The sequence below is a fragment of the Pan troglodytes genome, chromosome 19, assembly GCF_028858775.2.
Source record: "Pan troglodytes isolate AG18354 chromosome 19, NHGRI_mPanTro3-v2.0_pri, whole genome shotgun sequence".
NCBI classification, from domain to species: Eukaryota; Metazoa; Chordata; class Mammalia; order Primates; family Hominidae; genus Pan; species Pan troglodytes.
Genome location: NC_072417.2, coordinates 30,747,205 through 30,763,583, shown reverse-complemented (window position 1 = coordinate 30,763,583; position 16,379 = coordinate 30,747,205). Strand labels below are relative to the sequence as shown.

Below are 16,379 nucleotides of genomic sequence, written 5' to 3'. Positions count from 1 at the left end.
TCCTTGGTGAAGATGGTAGGAAATGGTCTGAAAGGCAGTAGAAATCTGAGACTTTCAGTAACTTTTAATGAGGGCTGACCTTGCTGAAATGGAGCTGTAGTTTTCTATGAAATATTAATAATGTGGTGCCAGATAAGATTTGAGGGTACAATAGGTCTTACTATTAGGTGTGTGGATAGGGAGTATGTAGGCATGTTATGAGGATGATGAAAAACACATGCCAAGAATAGGGAAGTGGATCAACAAGCCCTTAATTTTCTCCTTCCTTGGAAAAGACAAATGGGACAAGGATAATTTTTAGTAGTAATGCTGGTGAAGTCTATATTAGAAGTATATATTTAATCTCAAAGCTATGTTTATTTAAAAAACTGTTTAGGAGCTCAAAGCCTCTGCACCTTATACTCCACTATGACTTCCCAATTTGGTCCTCATAAAGATTTTCTAGGAAAAATCAGAGAGCAAGACAAAGTACAGGGTGAGTCTTTACTCTGGAAAATGTGATGCAGTCTTCATTCTCACTGTTGCATTCCTTGGGGTTGGGGCTGGGATAGGTTATAGTCTCTCATTTCTCACAGCATCTCCATAACAAACTTTTCCATGACAGATGGCCTTTGGTTGTTAAATTGGCTAGTGAAAATGGATTCCTGTCATCACAAGAGGCCTGACAAGGGCCTGAGTGGAGACCACCCACCCCCTTGTCACTTGCCTGCACTGAATCAGAATCAAAAGCCCTCTAGATAACCAGACAACGAGCAGGAGGTACACAGGAGGGTTTAGAAATATTTCTGTTCACAATGATTAACAATCCAACTGGAAACTTGTAATTGCAAAAGCCACCCTAAATCGGTAACTTATAACTTATATATTAGGGCCCATGTGACCTAATAAAGAACATCTTTATCCGAGTATTACAGTTATTTATTGAACTTGAAAACAGCTCAGAACAACTTCTGTTTTCTATTATACTTCATATAAATTTTATCAGGCTAGCACATGAAGATGCTACATCTTGTTTTATAGTGTGTCCCTGGACAAGGTGCCATGGAATAATAAAAGACAATTTACAGCCAATAGCACACATATTCCAAACATACATACCAAAGATGAGTTTTGGCAGCACTTACAGTAACAATCCCAGAAGAATACATTTATATTTATTTCTTGAAATGCCATTGCTTTTGAAAGAAGCTAGAGCTCCATTTGTGTTTTATATACTTGTGAGTATGTGTATACGTTTGGAGTAAGAAGCCCAGAACTCGTCAGATAGAAAGAAAGGAGGAAGTCAGAGTGAGTGTTGCAATAAACAATGACAGAGCTAACCAAAGCCAAGCTTGACTGATCTTGGTCACAAAGCAATCCCTATTCTTCTAATCATAAGTGTAAAGTATTTTTCTCTTATTTCCCATGGGAGGATCTTAAAGAACTTAACAAAGGTTTGGCTTTCTGAGACTTAAAATCTGTCATGTTTTTTCACAGACAGGAAAATTGAAGCAGAATAGATGAGACAAATCTCAAAAAAGTTGGTCTTAGTGTGCCGTGAGGAATCTAACAAGCCGATACAGGAGTCGAGTATCAGGGTTCTCGCTCCAGTGTATCTCCTACTTCCAAGCTCCCCACTGGGAATTTTACCAGGCACAGAGAATACTTCTCACTGGGACTGAGAAGCCTGGGGTGAGATAAAAGACCTGAGACTTTAAAGAAAACAGACAGGTAGGCTCTGGTACATTCAGTCTGAGCTGACTCCAGGCCAGAATCCTATTCAGAGTCACAGAGGAAGACCCTGTCTGTGGGATTCGCCCTCTGATGGCTTCTTGTCACAGGCAGCATGGAGGTGTGCTGACCTGCTGTACTGAGAGAACCACAGAGCCTAGAATTATTTTCAAGGCTAGAATCTAAATCTCAACCCAATGTGGCATGTTTGAGAGTCTTGAGCAGGTGCCACTTTTCACCAAGATAAGGAAAACTGATTGCCCCCAGAGGAAGGTGAGCTCCAGATGCGGTCCCTCAGCAGCATGTCTCTGCAGTGCAGAAGTAGATTAAGATCAGTCGTGGCAGGTGCTCGTTATAGCTCGTCATAGCAAGCACTACAGATTATTTTGCACAGAGCTTGCTGTTGAGTGAAGCACTTCTTAGAGTAGGTATTAAAATTTAATAGAAACTTCAATTTCCCACTTCAAAAACATAGGTATCTTGGCAACCTATTTCAGCTTATTTTACTCCTGTTTCAGGTAAACTTTTTTTTTTTTTTGGCAATTCACATCTGATTATAATCCAATATAGTACATTTGTCACTTAAATAATCTCGGTGCCACGAAGAACCTCTTTCCAGTTACATAGAAAAGCAGATGAGTCTCTGAATCACTTGTCACCTATTCCTGAAAGAAAATTGTCTTTGGGAGAGGGAAAGTCATTGGTGGGCTCTGGCTATTGTAGTTGGGCTTTACAGCTCCCAAAGTGTTTTTCCTGAAACATTATAAAAAGGAAATGTTGTCAAAATTAGCCTTCAGATTAAACGCATCATTGGAGTGACACACAAAATGGCAACTGAGAACCAGCACTCCAATTATTTTGCCTTGGGCATGGCTATAATCCAATATTCTCAGACAGTTCAGACAAAGAGAACATTATTGGTATATATCTATAGAGCCATGGCTCTTTCTTTCTTATTTTTAGTTGGGAGGAAAAAGAGCTGCCAAAACAAAAGAGCTCTTACCTGGCTCTACCAACCACCACAGTCTGTGCCCAGGGCTGCATAATCTCTGAGAAAGATCCATAGTCAAAAAAGCCACTCAACCACTGACCTTTTTGGGCTACAGAAGGGAAAGAAAGAAAATAGAGAATAAGGACAGTGAATCCATTGACAATGTGCTGGAACTGACGAATTTAAGGTGGTTTGGGGGATTATTTTGGGGAGTTTGTTGTTTTTAACCAAATTATAATAGATGGAAGCATTAGGCAGCTGAATGTTCATCTGCCTTCAGACATCATCTCCTATTTCATTTGCTAGTCTGCATAAAAAGAATCATTTATCAGCAAAAGCATCATTTATTGTTAAACGACAGGGTTTAGCTAGCAGAGAGAGTTTGCATGCTTTTAAATAAATAACTTGACTTTCTTCAAGACACTACAAACATTTGTCAAAAGGCTGCCAAGTCATTAAAGATATTTTCAAAATGTCTATTTCTATTTTAAAACTTGCCTTACAATTTTGTTTGATTCCACTGACTTTCTTTTAACTGAAGGCTGAAAACAACCAAACAATAAGTATTAATGATCAGATAAGGATCCAAATTTGGAGGGAAAAATAGGAACTCAGTTTCTCCGCTACAAAAGCAACAAGATATATCTACTTTATTAAACAGCTGATAAAGTATAATCTTTCTACAAAAAAGGGCCACATATTCTTGACAGATAGTAAAAATACAATGGTTAAGATGCACATACTTAATGCCATTAATCTTCCTTGCACATAGAATTTCCTTCACTGGCAAGACCCAAAATTTTCAACATGTTAGTTTAAAAAAAAACTTTTGTTCCACAGGTCTAAATGTTTGACCAAAGCCCCATAAAAGCTTCTGCAAATAACCGTTTCCTAGTTTGCCCTCTCAGCTCACGGTTTTCAGTGATTCTTCTAATTTGAACATGGCCCTCCACCCCCTAAAAACCCAAGTCCAAAACCAATTAAAAGTGGAGATCTGAGCAAGCTAACCTCTGCTGACTTAAACAGGATGGAGAGTGTTTTATCAAGACTAAACTTGTAATTACTGTGTTCTACATTCCTTGCCTCTATGGCCCCAGTGTAAAATGTGATCATCCATTTCAAAATTATCTCTCCATCCGTGAGCCCAAAGCCGATCGTTTAGATTCTGGTCTTGTGTTGGGCGTCAGTTTGAAGAATATCACAGCACTATCTCCTCTAATAAATGACTTTAACTTTTCACCTAGAAGATATCTGCTTTAACTTATCACAGGGAATCATCTGCTTTCTTTAACGCTTCCACTAAATTAAAATCTGAAGTCACTCGATTTAGGAGCGAGTGTTAGCTGCACATAGACAGCAGGATGAATTACTAGGGAGTCAATGAAAAAATATTATCCAAAAAACAGAAAACTTAGTTTATCAAAAATTTCATTTTATTCTGTGGATTTCATTAATAATGGCCAGGATAATGCCCACCTACACACACATACTTCTGTTCACCCATGAAAGAAGGGCTCAAATTTTGGTGAAGTTTCTAAACCAAATTTCTAGGTTCATCAGAATACTGAATTTTAACTTTATATCTTTGGATCATTTTCTAATTCTTACTTCAATAACAGGGATTTGGAACTACAGAATTAACTTCAAGATGGAAATGTTTTCTTCTTTAAAAACTCTCCTGCTAGGGGTAGGAGGAGTCACTGACTATTGTAGTTGTGCTTCACAGTCCCCAGAGAGTAGATCCTACCCAGTTCCGATGCAGAACCTTAGAAGCCGGCTAAGATGGCTTCCCGTATTTCCCAGGAAAAAACTCACTAAGTCTTGTTCCAAATTCTAGAAGTAAAGAGGCTCACTTCATTCCCAGAAAAGTCCTGCATTTTAAGACTGACAGGTGGCTGGGCGCGGTGGCTCACGCCTATAATCCCAGCACTTTGAGATCACAAGGTCAAGAGATAAAGACCACCCTGGCCAACATGGTGAAACCCCGTCTCTACTAAAATTACAAAAATTAGCTGGGTGTGGTGGCATGCACCTTTAGTCCCAGCTGCTTAGGAGGCTGAAGCAGGAGAACCACTTGAACCTGGGAGGCGGAGGTTGCAGTGAGCCGAGATCGCACCACTGCACTCCAGCCTGGTGACAGAGTGAGACTCCGCCTCAAAAAAAAAAAAAAAAAAAAAAAGACTGACAGGTAATCTTAGGCTCATAGTTCTTATCATAATCATGGCACAAAAAAAAGGGGAAAGAAGGGGTAAGTGGAGGCGGAGGTTGCAGTGAGCCGAGATCATGCCATTGTACTCCAGCCTGGAGGACAAGAGCGAAACTCCATCTCAAAAAAAAAAAAAAAAAAAAAAAAAAAACAGTAGGAAGAAGATTAGTATGGTGATTTTCCAGGCATATAAAGAAAAACTATTTCGTTTTATTAAAATTAACAAGAAGAGGCACTGAAGACAACAGGTAAAGTTATAAATTAAAATAAACACTTCTCTCATGTTTTTATATAATAGAAAGTCTAATGTAGATATTGTAGAAAAACAATGTAATAGCTATATAATAGCTATGTGACCTTGTACGAATCACTCAACTTCTCTGATTTTTGTAAAATAGTTATCTCTCTTTACCTAAGAGAGGTCGTAAGTGCAAATAAGATAACGTATATGGAAGTGCTTTACAGTCCCACCTGGCTTACAGTGGGTACCCACAAAAGTTTATTAGGTCTTCCTTATGAAGACCTCTCTTTCAGCAAAATCACAATGACTTTTACACTTAATAAAATACCTTCTGCAATCTCTTCTACTTTTATATATAGCCTTTCTTTGAAATAGTTGCAATAAATATGGAAAAAAGAACAAATGCTTCCTCACATAGTTTGAAAAAATGGATTCAAAATACAGCAGAGGGATTTGGTGCTCCACAAAAGAACCTCCTGATAAGTAAGGTTTGCTAGAACAGCCAAATGGACTGACAAATGAGAATGTACACAGAGTTACTTCTTTTTCCTGTTTTGTTTCTAAGTTAGGTAAAAGACAAAGCGGTAGATTAGATATATCTGGAGGGAGGGCTTATTCTCACTCCATGTAACTATATAATTAAAAGTTCCGGACAATCTCTTCATGAATAAATGAACTTACAAAGTAGCCTTCTATTAATTACTAAAGCAAGTACCAATACCATTACCAATATCATAAGAAGGGCACATGCAGCGTGGGTGCTCAGAGCTTGCTGAGAAGAGTGAAGTCACATTCTACACTGAAGGGTCTCAAAGACGTGTGCTAAAACGAAACTGATTAATCTCTTTTGGTTGTAGGGATTAGATGACTGAAGATTCTAGTCCTATAATTTTATGATTTTATGGCTTATATTGAACTGTGTTAAAGTCTTTGAACCCATTAAGTAATAAGTGCTTTAATAACAGAATAAACAGAAGAAATGTATTCGTGACTGCACTGCTTGACTCAATGGGTGATTGGGAAATCTCATTTTATTTATTTTTCATTTGTTCATGAAGGATTTCCCACCTTTTTCTTCAGAGGGCTGGTTTTCAGGTCTTTCTCATTTCTAGGTACTTAGCTCTGTTTTCTTAGTCACATGTGATTGTTCAGGAATTGGATAGTGATTGAAAAGAACGCTAAAAGCTTAAGAGCCAGGTACCATGGGGTCCTCAAACATATACATACTTGGGTGAGGACGGCCTGCTAGCATCCATCGAGGATCGTATGGGGCCTTTGTGGGAACAAACTCGATGATTCTGTCTATAGGATCCTTTGAGTTCAGAAGAGGAACTGAACTGTGCACGCTCTAAAAGGAGATTGGAAGAGAGCACAGCAATCAGTGAACGACAGCCCTAGACTCCAACTCAGCAACAATAGTTATAGACAAAGACAGCAGGGCCCACATATGGAATTGCACCCAATAGTCCCAATCTTTAGCTGGAAGAATCCTACGTATGTGGCAGGCCCCAAGGAACATGTATAGGTCAATAGTCTCATTTAGGAGGCTGGCACAAAGTGGTGTCTTTTGACTCTTGATTTCAGTGTGCCCATGCTTTCTGGGATGCTCCTCTGAGGAATGAATGGCTATTACAAAGGAGAAAACCCACAATGAGGAGGAACCTTAATATACTGGGATCTGAGCCTTAGGTAGGCCATGAGGGCTTCCGTGGCTGGAAGACATTAGAAAGAGGCCCAACAAATGAAATCCAGAGACATCTTAAAGGTAGAAGGCAAAATATGGCTGTAAGGAAAAGAGAAATCAATAGCTTTCAGAGAAATATTTTATAAAAAAATTCCTCCACCATAAAGACAAGACCTTAAACACAGAGGCAGTGAGCTGTGGCGGAAATGACAGGCTCTGCAGGCCATGTCAGTGCTGGGTAGGAAGGGCTCACCTTGGGCATGTAAGACAGCCAGTGCAGGACAGTGAAAACCCCTTCAAAGTCATCACACACAGTGCAGTGGGTCACCCCGTTGTTGTGCATAATCTGGATGCCCCCCAGCTGGTTATTGGAGGTGTACACTTCCCGCCCGAGGACCTAGAGAAAAGAGCAAGAGAAAAGACATTTGTCTCTATAGAAATAAAGGCATGGTCGATTTCACAAGTCGCACTAAAATGGGTTCTTTTCTCCACAAAACAGAGATTTCAGTCTCCATGGTTTGTTCTGAGGGACTATCTGAATCTTCTTCCTAAAAAGAAAACTTAGAAAACAAAAGATATGAGACTGACGCGCTGCCAGCTGCGCTAAGAGGGCTTACTATAGCATTAGGAGATATACCTAATGCTAAATGACGAGTTAATGGGAGCATCACACCAACGCGGCACATGTATACATATGTAACAAACCTGCACGTTGTGCACATGTACCCTAAAACTTAAAGTATAATAAAAATAAAATTAAAAATTAAAAAAAAACAAAAAATACTTTTAACAATCACATTCATGGTTGCAATTTTAAAACCAGCAAGCCCCTTTCTCTCCACCAGCTGCCACAGATAGGCAAAGCATACTTCCACCCTCAGCTGAAACTGCAGTGGTGGGTGAGGCTGAGACCCAGAGGCATAGGCTACCTCATTGTGTGCAAGTCTCTTTGCACACAGACACAAAAAGGTAACATGCCTGTCTTTCAACAATATTTAGTGACAAGTCCAGTTAAAGAAACTCTGGGGGCTTAGGTTCCTCATTTTTAAAAAGGATTATTTTTTTCCTTATATTTGATTTTTATTAGGTCGGTGCAAAAGTAATTGTGGTTTTTGTCATTTAATGGCAAAACCACAATTACTTTTGCACCAGCCTAACACTGGCCTCCACGCACAAGCCCTAAAGCTAGCAAAAACCTGAAGCAACTCATGATACATACATGAACCCCTGAGTCTCAAGTCTTCTTTGTGTGCTGGGTGCAGGGCTGTGATTTATACCCAAGCATGCTTCCCCTCCTCCTTCCCTTCCAAGGCTCCAGGGAGTTCAGGGCCTCAATCCCTGGTATATCCCTGGAGGAGTTTAATCCTTGTAAGGTCAAAGGGCACCTGCAATTGGAAACCACAAAGTTTCCTTTAAAGAAGAAAAAAAGAGGAAGAAAAGATATTCCTGGACTTGGAAATTGCAGGGTTTCTTTTTCCCTTGAAGACTGGTTAATAATTTCTTTCAGGGAAGGAGGTTTTCTGACCCAGCAGATGGAAGCCGGGCAGCCTGATCACTGACTATTGCAAACTGCTGAGTGTATAGTAATTGTCAGTCATCTAAGGTAGCCCCGGAGAGCTCTAAACAGTTGTAGAGCGCTTACTGTATTTTACCTTTTCTTTTTCCTTTCCTCTCCTCCTTTAAAAAATAACGACAATACAAAATTTCTTCCCTACGTGTATTCATTTTCAGTCTCTGGGGAGAATCTAACTAACTAAGGGCCAGCAAAGTCTGCCTGTATATTCCCATTTTGCCCCTTCTTGTTAGGAGCTTTGAGAGGTTCCCCTGCATGCTGGGTCAGCACCCCCATCAGGACCTTCCAAAGATGGAGGAAGTTGGTGACCAAACTAATAACCTCAGTGTGACCCAATTGGCCTTGATTCCATTTAACTTCAGCTAGGAAGGGCATAAGATAATTTTCTGAAAGGAATATGGAAAGCAAAATTGCTCTCAGATTACTGTTTTCCTTGATAAGGAAGCGCAGAGAACAAGCCTTTACAGGCAGCCCCAAGCTGAGCAACATGCTGGCAGCTCCTTTGAAGGAGCCTCGTGAAGAGGGAAGACGGTATCTGACCACTGAGCTCCCATCCGCCTCTCAGTCCGTCTTTAATCTCAGCCCAGGCACTGCGGCTCTTTTCTCATTCTCCTGCTGTCTCTTTCCATTTGCCCTCTCTCTGACTGATACACTGATCTCTCGGTCACTCAGCTTTCTGCTCTGCTGAGTCCATATTACTAATAACACCTCCGCCACGGCCAGTTTACCTCATGAAGGCAGGAGCACATCATTACAAAATAAACTCATAACTTTGACATTCTAGCAAATACACGCCGTTTGTTATTTTTATGGCTTTAGTCTTTCTAACAGGCAGAGGGCATTACATACCTGTTTCATTTATATCTTTAAATGTGCACACACATGCACACTCACACATGCATCAGGAAACAAAACAGAACAAAAAATCCAAACCAAAGCAAATATCCAAAGCAGTCTGTTGATGCGGGAGCCTGGTAGAGGCAGAAACCCTGTCACTTACAGAGGCCACGCTCTGATCTGGCTCTGGTTTTATGGTCATCATAAACCCGATGGCCCACAACTGGTCCTTCTGGGACAGACTGCCTCTCTGTTAGAAGGCATTCAGTGTGATCAGCAGTATTTTTAATTATTAAAATAAAATTGGAAAGGGGGAAAAGGAATAAAAAAGGAGACACTGTGCTGACCCTGAAAATCTGATATTCACAATCTAGGTCAGGAGCCCAGTACTCCTTGTTGCCCAGAAGAGAGAGCTGGGCCATTTTCTACTCAGAAACACTATTTTCTTCCTATCTCTAATACCTGATAATGTCCAACCACTTAGAATCTTACACATCTCCAAAACTAATAATGGACCAATGAAGAACTACACTCAGAAAAAGGGACCGCTCAGCTGTTTAAACATACTTTCTTCTGATGTCTTTGCCTCCTCATTTAAAAGTGATCCTCTGCCACTTATCCATTCTACCCCGTATTTTTACAAAATAATGGGAGGCAAACTTGGTAGGCTCAGTAACTGAGTACTCTTCTCTTTACAAGCTAAAACTCAGGTTCTGATGCTTTGGCATTGTTCTGAAAAGGCAGCAGTATTTCTACATCTCTCCTTTCCTATGTTTAGAAGAAACCTAACCAGGGCTTAACATACCAAGAACATTATTTCTGAGCTAAAGAAGTGTTTGTCATGTGAGAAAATTCACTTAATTCAGAAATTAAGGAGAAAAATTACAGAATAGACTAAGAGTATCCCAATATCACTCTCTGACCAGCCTTATCTTGGGAGATGGGGGGTAGGGTGGGGATGGGCACAGAAATGAAACTGCTCCACTAATCACAAACAAATGCTAACAATCATAACTACTTAACAATCGGTGAAGAGAAAGCAGTACCCTCCAGTTCATCTTCAATGACCACATGTTTGGAGTATGCACCAGTAGAATGAGGGCGCACACAATAGCTCCTGATTTATAGGGGTCGTTGCTGACTCAAGTGGTTTTAATGATTTTAGAATACTTCACAACAAAAGCTCCAACCAAGGAAGCAGAATCTGGGTTAGGATAAAATCCATTCTGCCTAACTCTGAAATGATCATGCTATAACAGTTACACAAACCCTCACCAGTATCTAGGAAGACGAATGGAGCCCACATAGACAGAACCATTGTTTTCTTCCTCAAGGTTGCCCTGCTGACCTTCTACAGAAAAACCTGGGGTCAACAACTCTCATCAACATATTTTCATGAAGTAGGTGAGCTGCATTCAACACTCTTTTAAACTTTGACCTACGCATTTCTTGCCGTGTTTCAGTTCCCAAATATATTCCTCTTACATTCTACTTACTGTATGATACAAACTTTTAATTTATCTGTCCAGCAAGCATCAATAATCATTTAAACACAGGAGTGAGTCAAACAGAGGTGATTCTCCTGAGGCCTCACTTTCTTGCCCTCCAGATCTACGTGGAGAAGCAGTACCATGCAATATTAGGAATGGGCTCCACCTTGGGGTCCTCTGCTGAAGAGTGCCATGCTGACAGAATTGAATAAGGGCTGAATCTGAGAGGAAAGAGGATCTTGACTCATTCTCAATATAAACTTAAGCCTCATCCAGTACTTCATTCATTGCAGCCGGCGGACCTAAGAATTAAGGGCACCACATAAAAGCCGGTGATTAGCAGAGACACAATTGTTAAAGGCTCCACCAAAGATGCTACGTAGCCTTTAGAAATGTTGAGATACATAAGAAGTACAAATGAATGCAGTCATATGTCCATGCTCAGGCCTCTGCTGCTGCTGCTGCTTATCTAGAGACACTGCAGACAGCTCAGGTTTACCACAGCTGACAGGCAATGAAAACAGCCTAATATACCGCCTGCTCTCTCCCTTAAAGCCCTTTTTGGAGATCAAGATAAACACGTACTTCCTTTCCCCCATGCTCCAGACGTTTGACTGAAGGGGCAGAGCATTGTGATGTTTTGTGCAAATGAAATCACTATGTAATACTGAATGAGTGCAGTATTTACTTGTCAGGATATTTGTCAGCACAGGCATTGAGATTTCCAAGTTTCACAGATGCAACTTAGCTCAATTTTGTAAAAATTGCCTTTGTCCTGACATACACATTATGTTGGGGACCCTTAGACTTATAGGCAAATATTTGCAATCATGTGCTGAAGATGTGAAAAATTATGATGCATATCAATGATGGAATAAAAAATGAAATCTATTCCTTCTCTTCCCCTTTTATTCAGTCTTTTCCCCCTTTTTAAACAATCCTCGGTGGGTCAGGACGTCTATTTAAGGAAGCAGGGAATACAAAATTCCTCCTGCATCTAAGAATTAGGCTACACAAGCTGAGTCCTCGCTGCAATCCTCCTTCTTATTAGGACATTTCCATTCTCAAGAGGATTTGAGGAGGGGTTTTGTAAATTTACTGGGTAATTGTCATCACTGGACTTCATCCATGATTCTAGATATTAAAGTCACTCTGGGATCTGTCAGGTTATTGATAAAGGTTGGCTAAAGCTGAAAGAGAACAGATATGAGAAAGAATAAGCAGGAGTAGAGGAAAAGTGGTAAAATAGGGACAAAAGAAAGAAGGAAGGATGAGAGAGAGGAAAAGGGAGGGGGAGAGAAAGGAGGAAGGAGAAGAAAAAAATGCAATAGCTCATCTACTCAGTGCAGCTAATATCCTCCTCCCTGACCTGAGAGGACTACATTTTAAAAATCTGACAAGTAATTCAATCTCCAATTAACAATTTTAAGTGGTGCTGCACATATCACTGTGTCAATGTTTCTTCAGGAATATATCCAAGGGTGAATGGAATTAAATCTCTAGGGAGATGGAACCAGGACCTATGTGACCAACAAGATTATTTGGGGGTTCCAAAATACAGTTTCTTAATGCATAGGCAAAGGGTTATAATTTTTCCCCCACTTTATTGCCACTACTGTCACTGGCAAACTGGAGTGCTGGCTGGCAGGTGCTAGGCTAGGGTTGGGGTAGAGAAGGGGCTCGGTGACATACTGTGGGCAGAAGAGAGAAAAGCCTCTGACATGAGCCACAGCTGGATTCAAGACCATCTGCTATAAGACCAAAAATCTCTCTATAAGCAGCAAATTATGAAGTGATCAGGTATGCTGAAGGATAAACTGGGGCAAAGGGGTGGTGCTGCCAGTGGAAGGAAAAGAAACAGCCAAAAAGAGGCTGAATATAGGCCAGAAATAACACTGGAAGACATCTCTTTACTGAGGTATAGGGCTCAGTGGAGAACAGAGGAATGAATTAGACAGCAGAAAGACAATAAGGATTTGAAGGTGGAGTGGGTAAGGAACAGAGACTCATTTGTAATGTAAAAGGTAGAGAGGAGCCACACAATAGTTTGCTTGCTAAATGTATGAGAAGAAGCACAGGCTTCTGGAAAGAAAGCTGCCAAAAGTAATCACTCACCCTAGGGGGACCCACCAACTGCTCATGTAGGTAGGGACTTGAGATTTCTGATGATAAGTTAATTCCAAACATGAATTCTTTTTTTTTTTTTTTTTTTTTTTTTTTTTTTTTTTTTTTTTTTGTAGAGACAAGGTCTTGCACGTTGTCTAGGCTGGTATCGAAGACCTGGCCTCAAGCAATCCTCTCGCCTCAGTTTCCCAAAGTGCTGGGATTACAGACATGAGCCACCATGCCCAGCCAATTTTTAAAAATTTTAAATAAAGTCTGGTTTATTGAAGTATAATTTACATACAGCAAAACTGTCCAACATAAGGTATACAAGTCTGTGAATTTTAATACACATAGTCATATAACCACCACAACAATCAAGATAGAGAGCATTTTCATCATCCCAAAGTCTCCTCATGTTCCCTTCCCTCCCTCCACCCCTAACAACCATTGATCTTTTTGTTCCAGTAGTTTTGCCTTTTCTAGAATGTTACATAAATGGAGTCATACAGTACATAGTCTTTTGAATCTAGCTTCTTTCAGTTAGCATATTGCATCTAAGCCTCATTCATGCTGATGCAGGTATCAGTAGTTTATTTTTATTCCTGAGTAATATTCTATTTTATGGAAGTACCACAACTTGGTAACCCGTTTGCCTGTTGGTGTACATTTGGGTTGTTTTCACTTTTGGAGGATTATAAATAACACTGCTATAGACATTTGTGTACAGGTTTTAAGAAAAGCCCAACCTTTTTCAAAGTGGCTGTGCCATTTTGCATTCCCACCAACAATCTATGAGAGTTCCAGCTGTCCTGCATCCTCATCAACACTTGGTATTTGTCAAACATTAAAAAAAAAACCATTTAGGCTAGGCACAGTGGCTCACACCTGTAATCCCAGCACTTTGGGAGGCCTAGGCAGGCAGATCATGAGGTAAGGAGATTGAGACCATCCTGGGTAACACGGTGAAACCCCATCTCTACTAAAAATATAAAAATTAGCCGGGGCGTGGTGGCACATGCCTGTAGTCCCTAGCTACTTGGGAGGCTGAGGCAGGAGAATCGCTTGAACCCGGGAGGTGGAGGTTGCAGTGAGCCAAGATTGCGCCACTGTACTCCAGCCTGGGCGACAGAGCGAGACTCCGTCCCAAAAAAAAAAACAAAAAACAAAACAAAAAACACCATTTAGTGGTGTCAAGCTGTGGTTTAATCTTCATTTCCCTAATGACTAATGATAAGCATCTTTTCATGTGCTTATTTACCATCCTTATATTTTCTTTGGTGTAATGTCTGTTCAAATTTCTTGCCCATGTTTTTAATTACTGGGTTGTTTTCTTACTGAGTTTGAGAATTCTTTTGGATACCAATCTTTTATCAGATTATGTATTTTCTAAAGATGGAAAACTTTTTTAAAAAATCCCTGTTTGTCAGTCGCCTCCTACTGGTTTTACTGAATAGGCTGTGACTGACTGCATTGCTCACCAGTGGCCAGGCCCCAAGAGTATGGTGTTTGCAGGGCCTGGCTCTTAGGGGAGTAGCACTGACTTACTATCTCTGTGGCCTTTTGGTTTGTGTTTTCTCATTGACGTCTGGTGGGCAGCAATTTTATTTTTTCCTTTAGAACACATGAAAGGCCTATTATTGTCTTTTAGCTAAATTTCAGCTCCATGAAAGCAGGAATCATTTTTGTATTGCCACAGCGTAAGAACAGCTTTATACCTAACAGGCATGCAATAAATGCATGTGATCTACCACATTTCTATGTATTCTATAAAACCTCAACTGATTAGTATGTTCAGCAAGTTAAACCACTATAAGCAAAATAAGTCTTTCATATTAGTGTTATAATGTGTAGTGGCTTTCTGAAGCAAAAGGAGTGGTTCAATTTTCCTACCTTTTTAGTTTTCCCCAATGTAGATGCCCCTTTCCCTCCCTCCCTGTCAAAATTCTTTACATGGGCTAAAATTAAACTAGTAATTCTAAGTACTATAAAGTCATATTATGTTAGGAATGCTCTTCTGAGCTGCATAAACCTGCTTTATCTATTGAGAAAGGCATATTTTACCAATGGGTCAGGTAGAAAATGAAGATACTCAAAAGTTGATTACATGTTCCAATGGTCTTGACTTCTCATATTTGCATCTTATGCTGTTGGTTAAATTTGGGTGGGTTCTTTTCCTTACCAACACTGATTTCTCAATTTCTTAGACGCGCATACTATTTTAGAAGGCTTAAATCCCAGACACTGAGACATTATTAAAATTAGGAACTGGTCAAAAATCAGCCAGAAAATCTTGAAGCCCAGGCATGGTAATCTGTAGTTCAATCTAAAAAGCTCTTTAAGCTTCTCCTTTCATAATTCAACATTCCTGACTGTGTACATTAGCTGATTAGACTGTGTGATGATGGCCAGTCTGAATGAGAAGGGACATAGCTAGATTTGGATCCATGCACAGGGAACATTCCCTAGAATGATGAACAGCTAGGAGTCAGGTTTCTAAACAGTCTCGTTTCCGCTTCTCTATCATATTCATAGACCAGTCTGTGCACAGCCAGGGCCCAGCTCTGTCTTCCTTCTAGAAAAGACTGGAGTCCTTGCATTTCTAATCTACTAACGTGTGGTTCTTGCACTTTTAATTTATGAGTGTTAAGGGGGACCTTTCTGACTTGGGAACATATTCGCTCGGTCTAATGCTTGGAGATTATTAAACTTGGAGCTATGCTCCACTATCAAGTCTACAGATCTTTTATTTAGAAGATATGGTGCTCTAAATGCACAAAGAGCTCCCTGTCACCTTCACATTAAAGCCCCTAGTGCCTGGTAAATGGAATTATATAGCTGTCATCTCCTTTCCCCAAAGTTTTAAGAGTACAATGGGCTCATTTTTTTACACTCCATCCCAGCTTCAGAACTAAGAGACCTACTTTGTATTGATTTAAGGTCTCAGAAATAAATAAACCTGCTTCACCACTGTGATTCACAACAAATTCATGATACACTATTGCATGATATATTTCAAGCTCTTGCTCTGGCTCTCTTTTTCTTCTGGTGAGTAATGGGGGAGGTGGGAGGTGGTAGGGAGCTGCAAAGCTGACAGCCTGATGGTTATTGGAGATGGTTGCTGACTGCAAATCCAAGAATAGACACTGTTGGAGGAGTACGGGAATTTTTTTACAACTAGGGGGCAGGGGTGATAAGCTAATTTACTTGGGCTTCAGGCTGGGGTTGGGGGAGAAGAAAGGCTGAAGAGAGGAGAGGGGCTGACAGAGTAGCAAAGCTTCAAGTGAGCACTGATCTGCAAAGACAGAGCTATGAATATATGTAGAAAGAGAGACAGGTGAAGAAAATTCAACATATGAAGGTGTAACATACAACTGAATATAAAATGAAGAAGACGAAGAAACCAATCTTCCTAAGGAACCGTGTGTACAGAGCTAAGTGGGCCCTTAGCTTCAGTTCAGAGACAATGTTTTATTAGAAACAGACAGTGTAGAGACCCTACATGCCACCCAAAGTGTGAGGTAGAGGCATTTCTTCATTCTAA

At 40.3% G+C, this 16,379-nt stretch overlaps 1 protein-coding gene across 17 annotated transcripts in view; it reads right to left on the bottom strand.

The window, feature by feature from the left end:
* Positions 1 to 16,379, bottom strand: part of ACACA (acetyl-CoA carboxylase alpha) — a 330,230-nt gene that overhangs the window by 43,236 nt on the left and 270,615 nt on the right. For 15 of the 17 annotated variants that reach the window (XM_511428.9, XM_009432351.5, XM_016931955.4 and 12 more), the window contains 3 exons: positions 7,086 to 7,229; positions 6,376 to 6,496; positions 2,714 to 2,810 (listed from right to left, as the gene is read on the bottom strand). In XM_511428.9, coding sequence (XP_511428.5) covers positions 2,714 to 2,810; positions 6,376 to 6,496; positions 7,086 to 7,229 — 362 coding nt within the window. Of the gene's footprint in view, positions 1 to 2,713; positions 2,811 to 6,375; positions 6,497 to 7,085; positions 7,230 to 10,967; positions 11,035 to 16,379 lie in introns of those variants that run through there. The other 2 variants (XR_010152891.1, XM_063798644.1) reach the window with 2 other exon arrangements.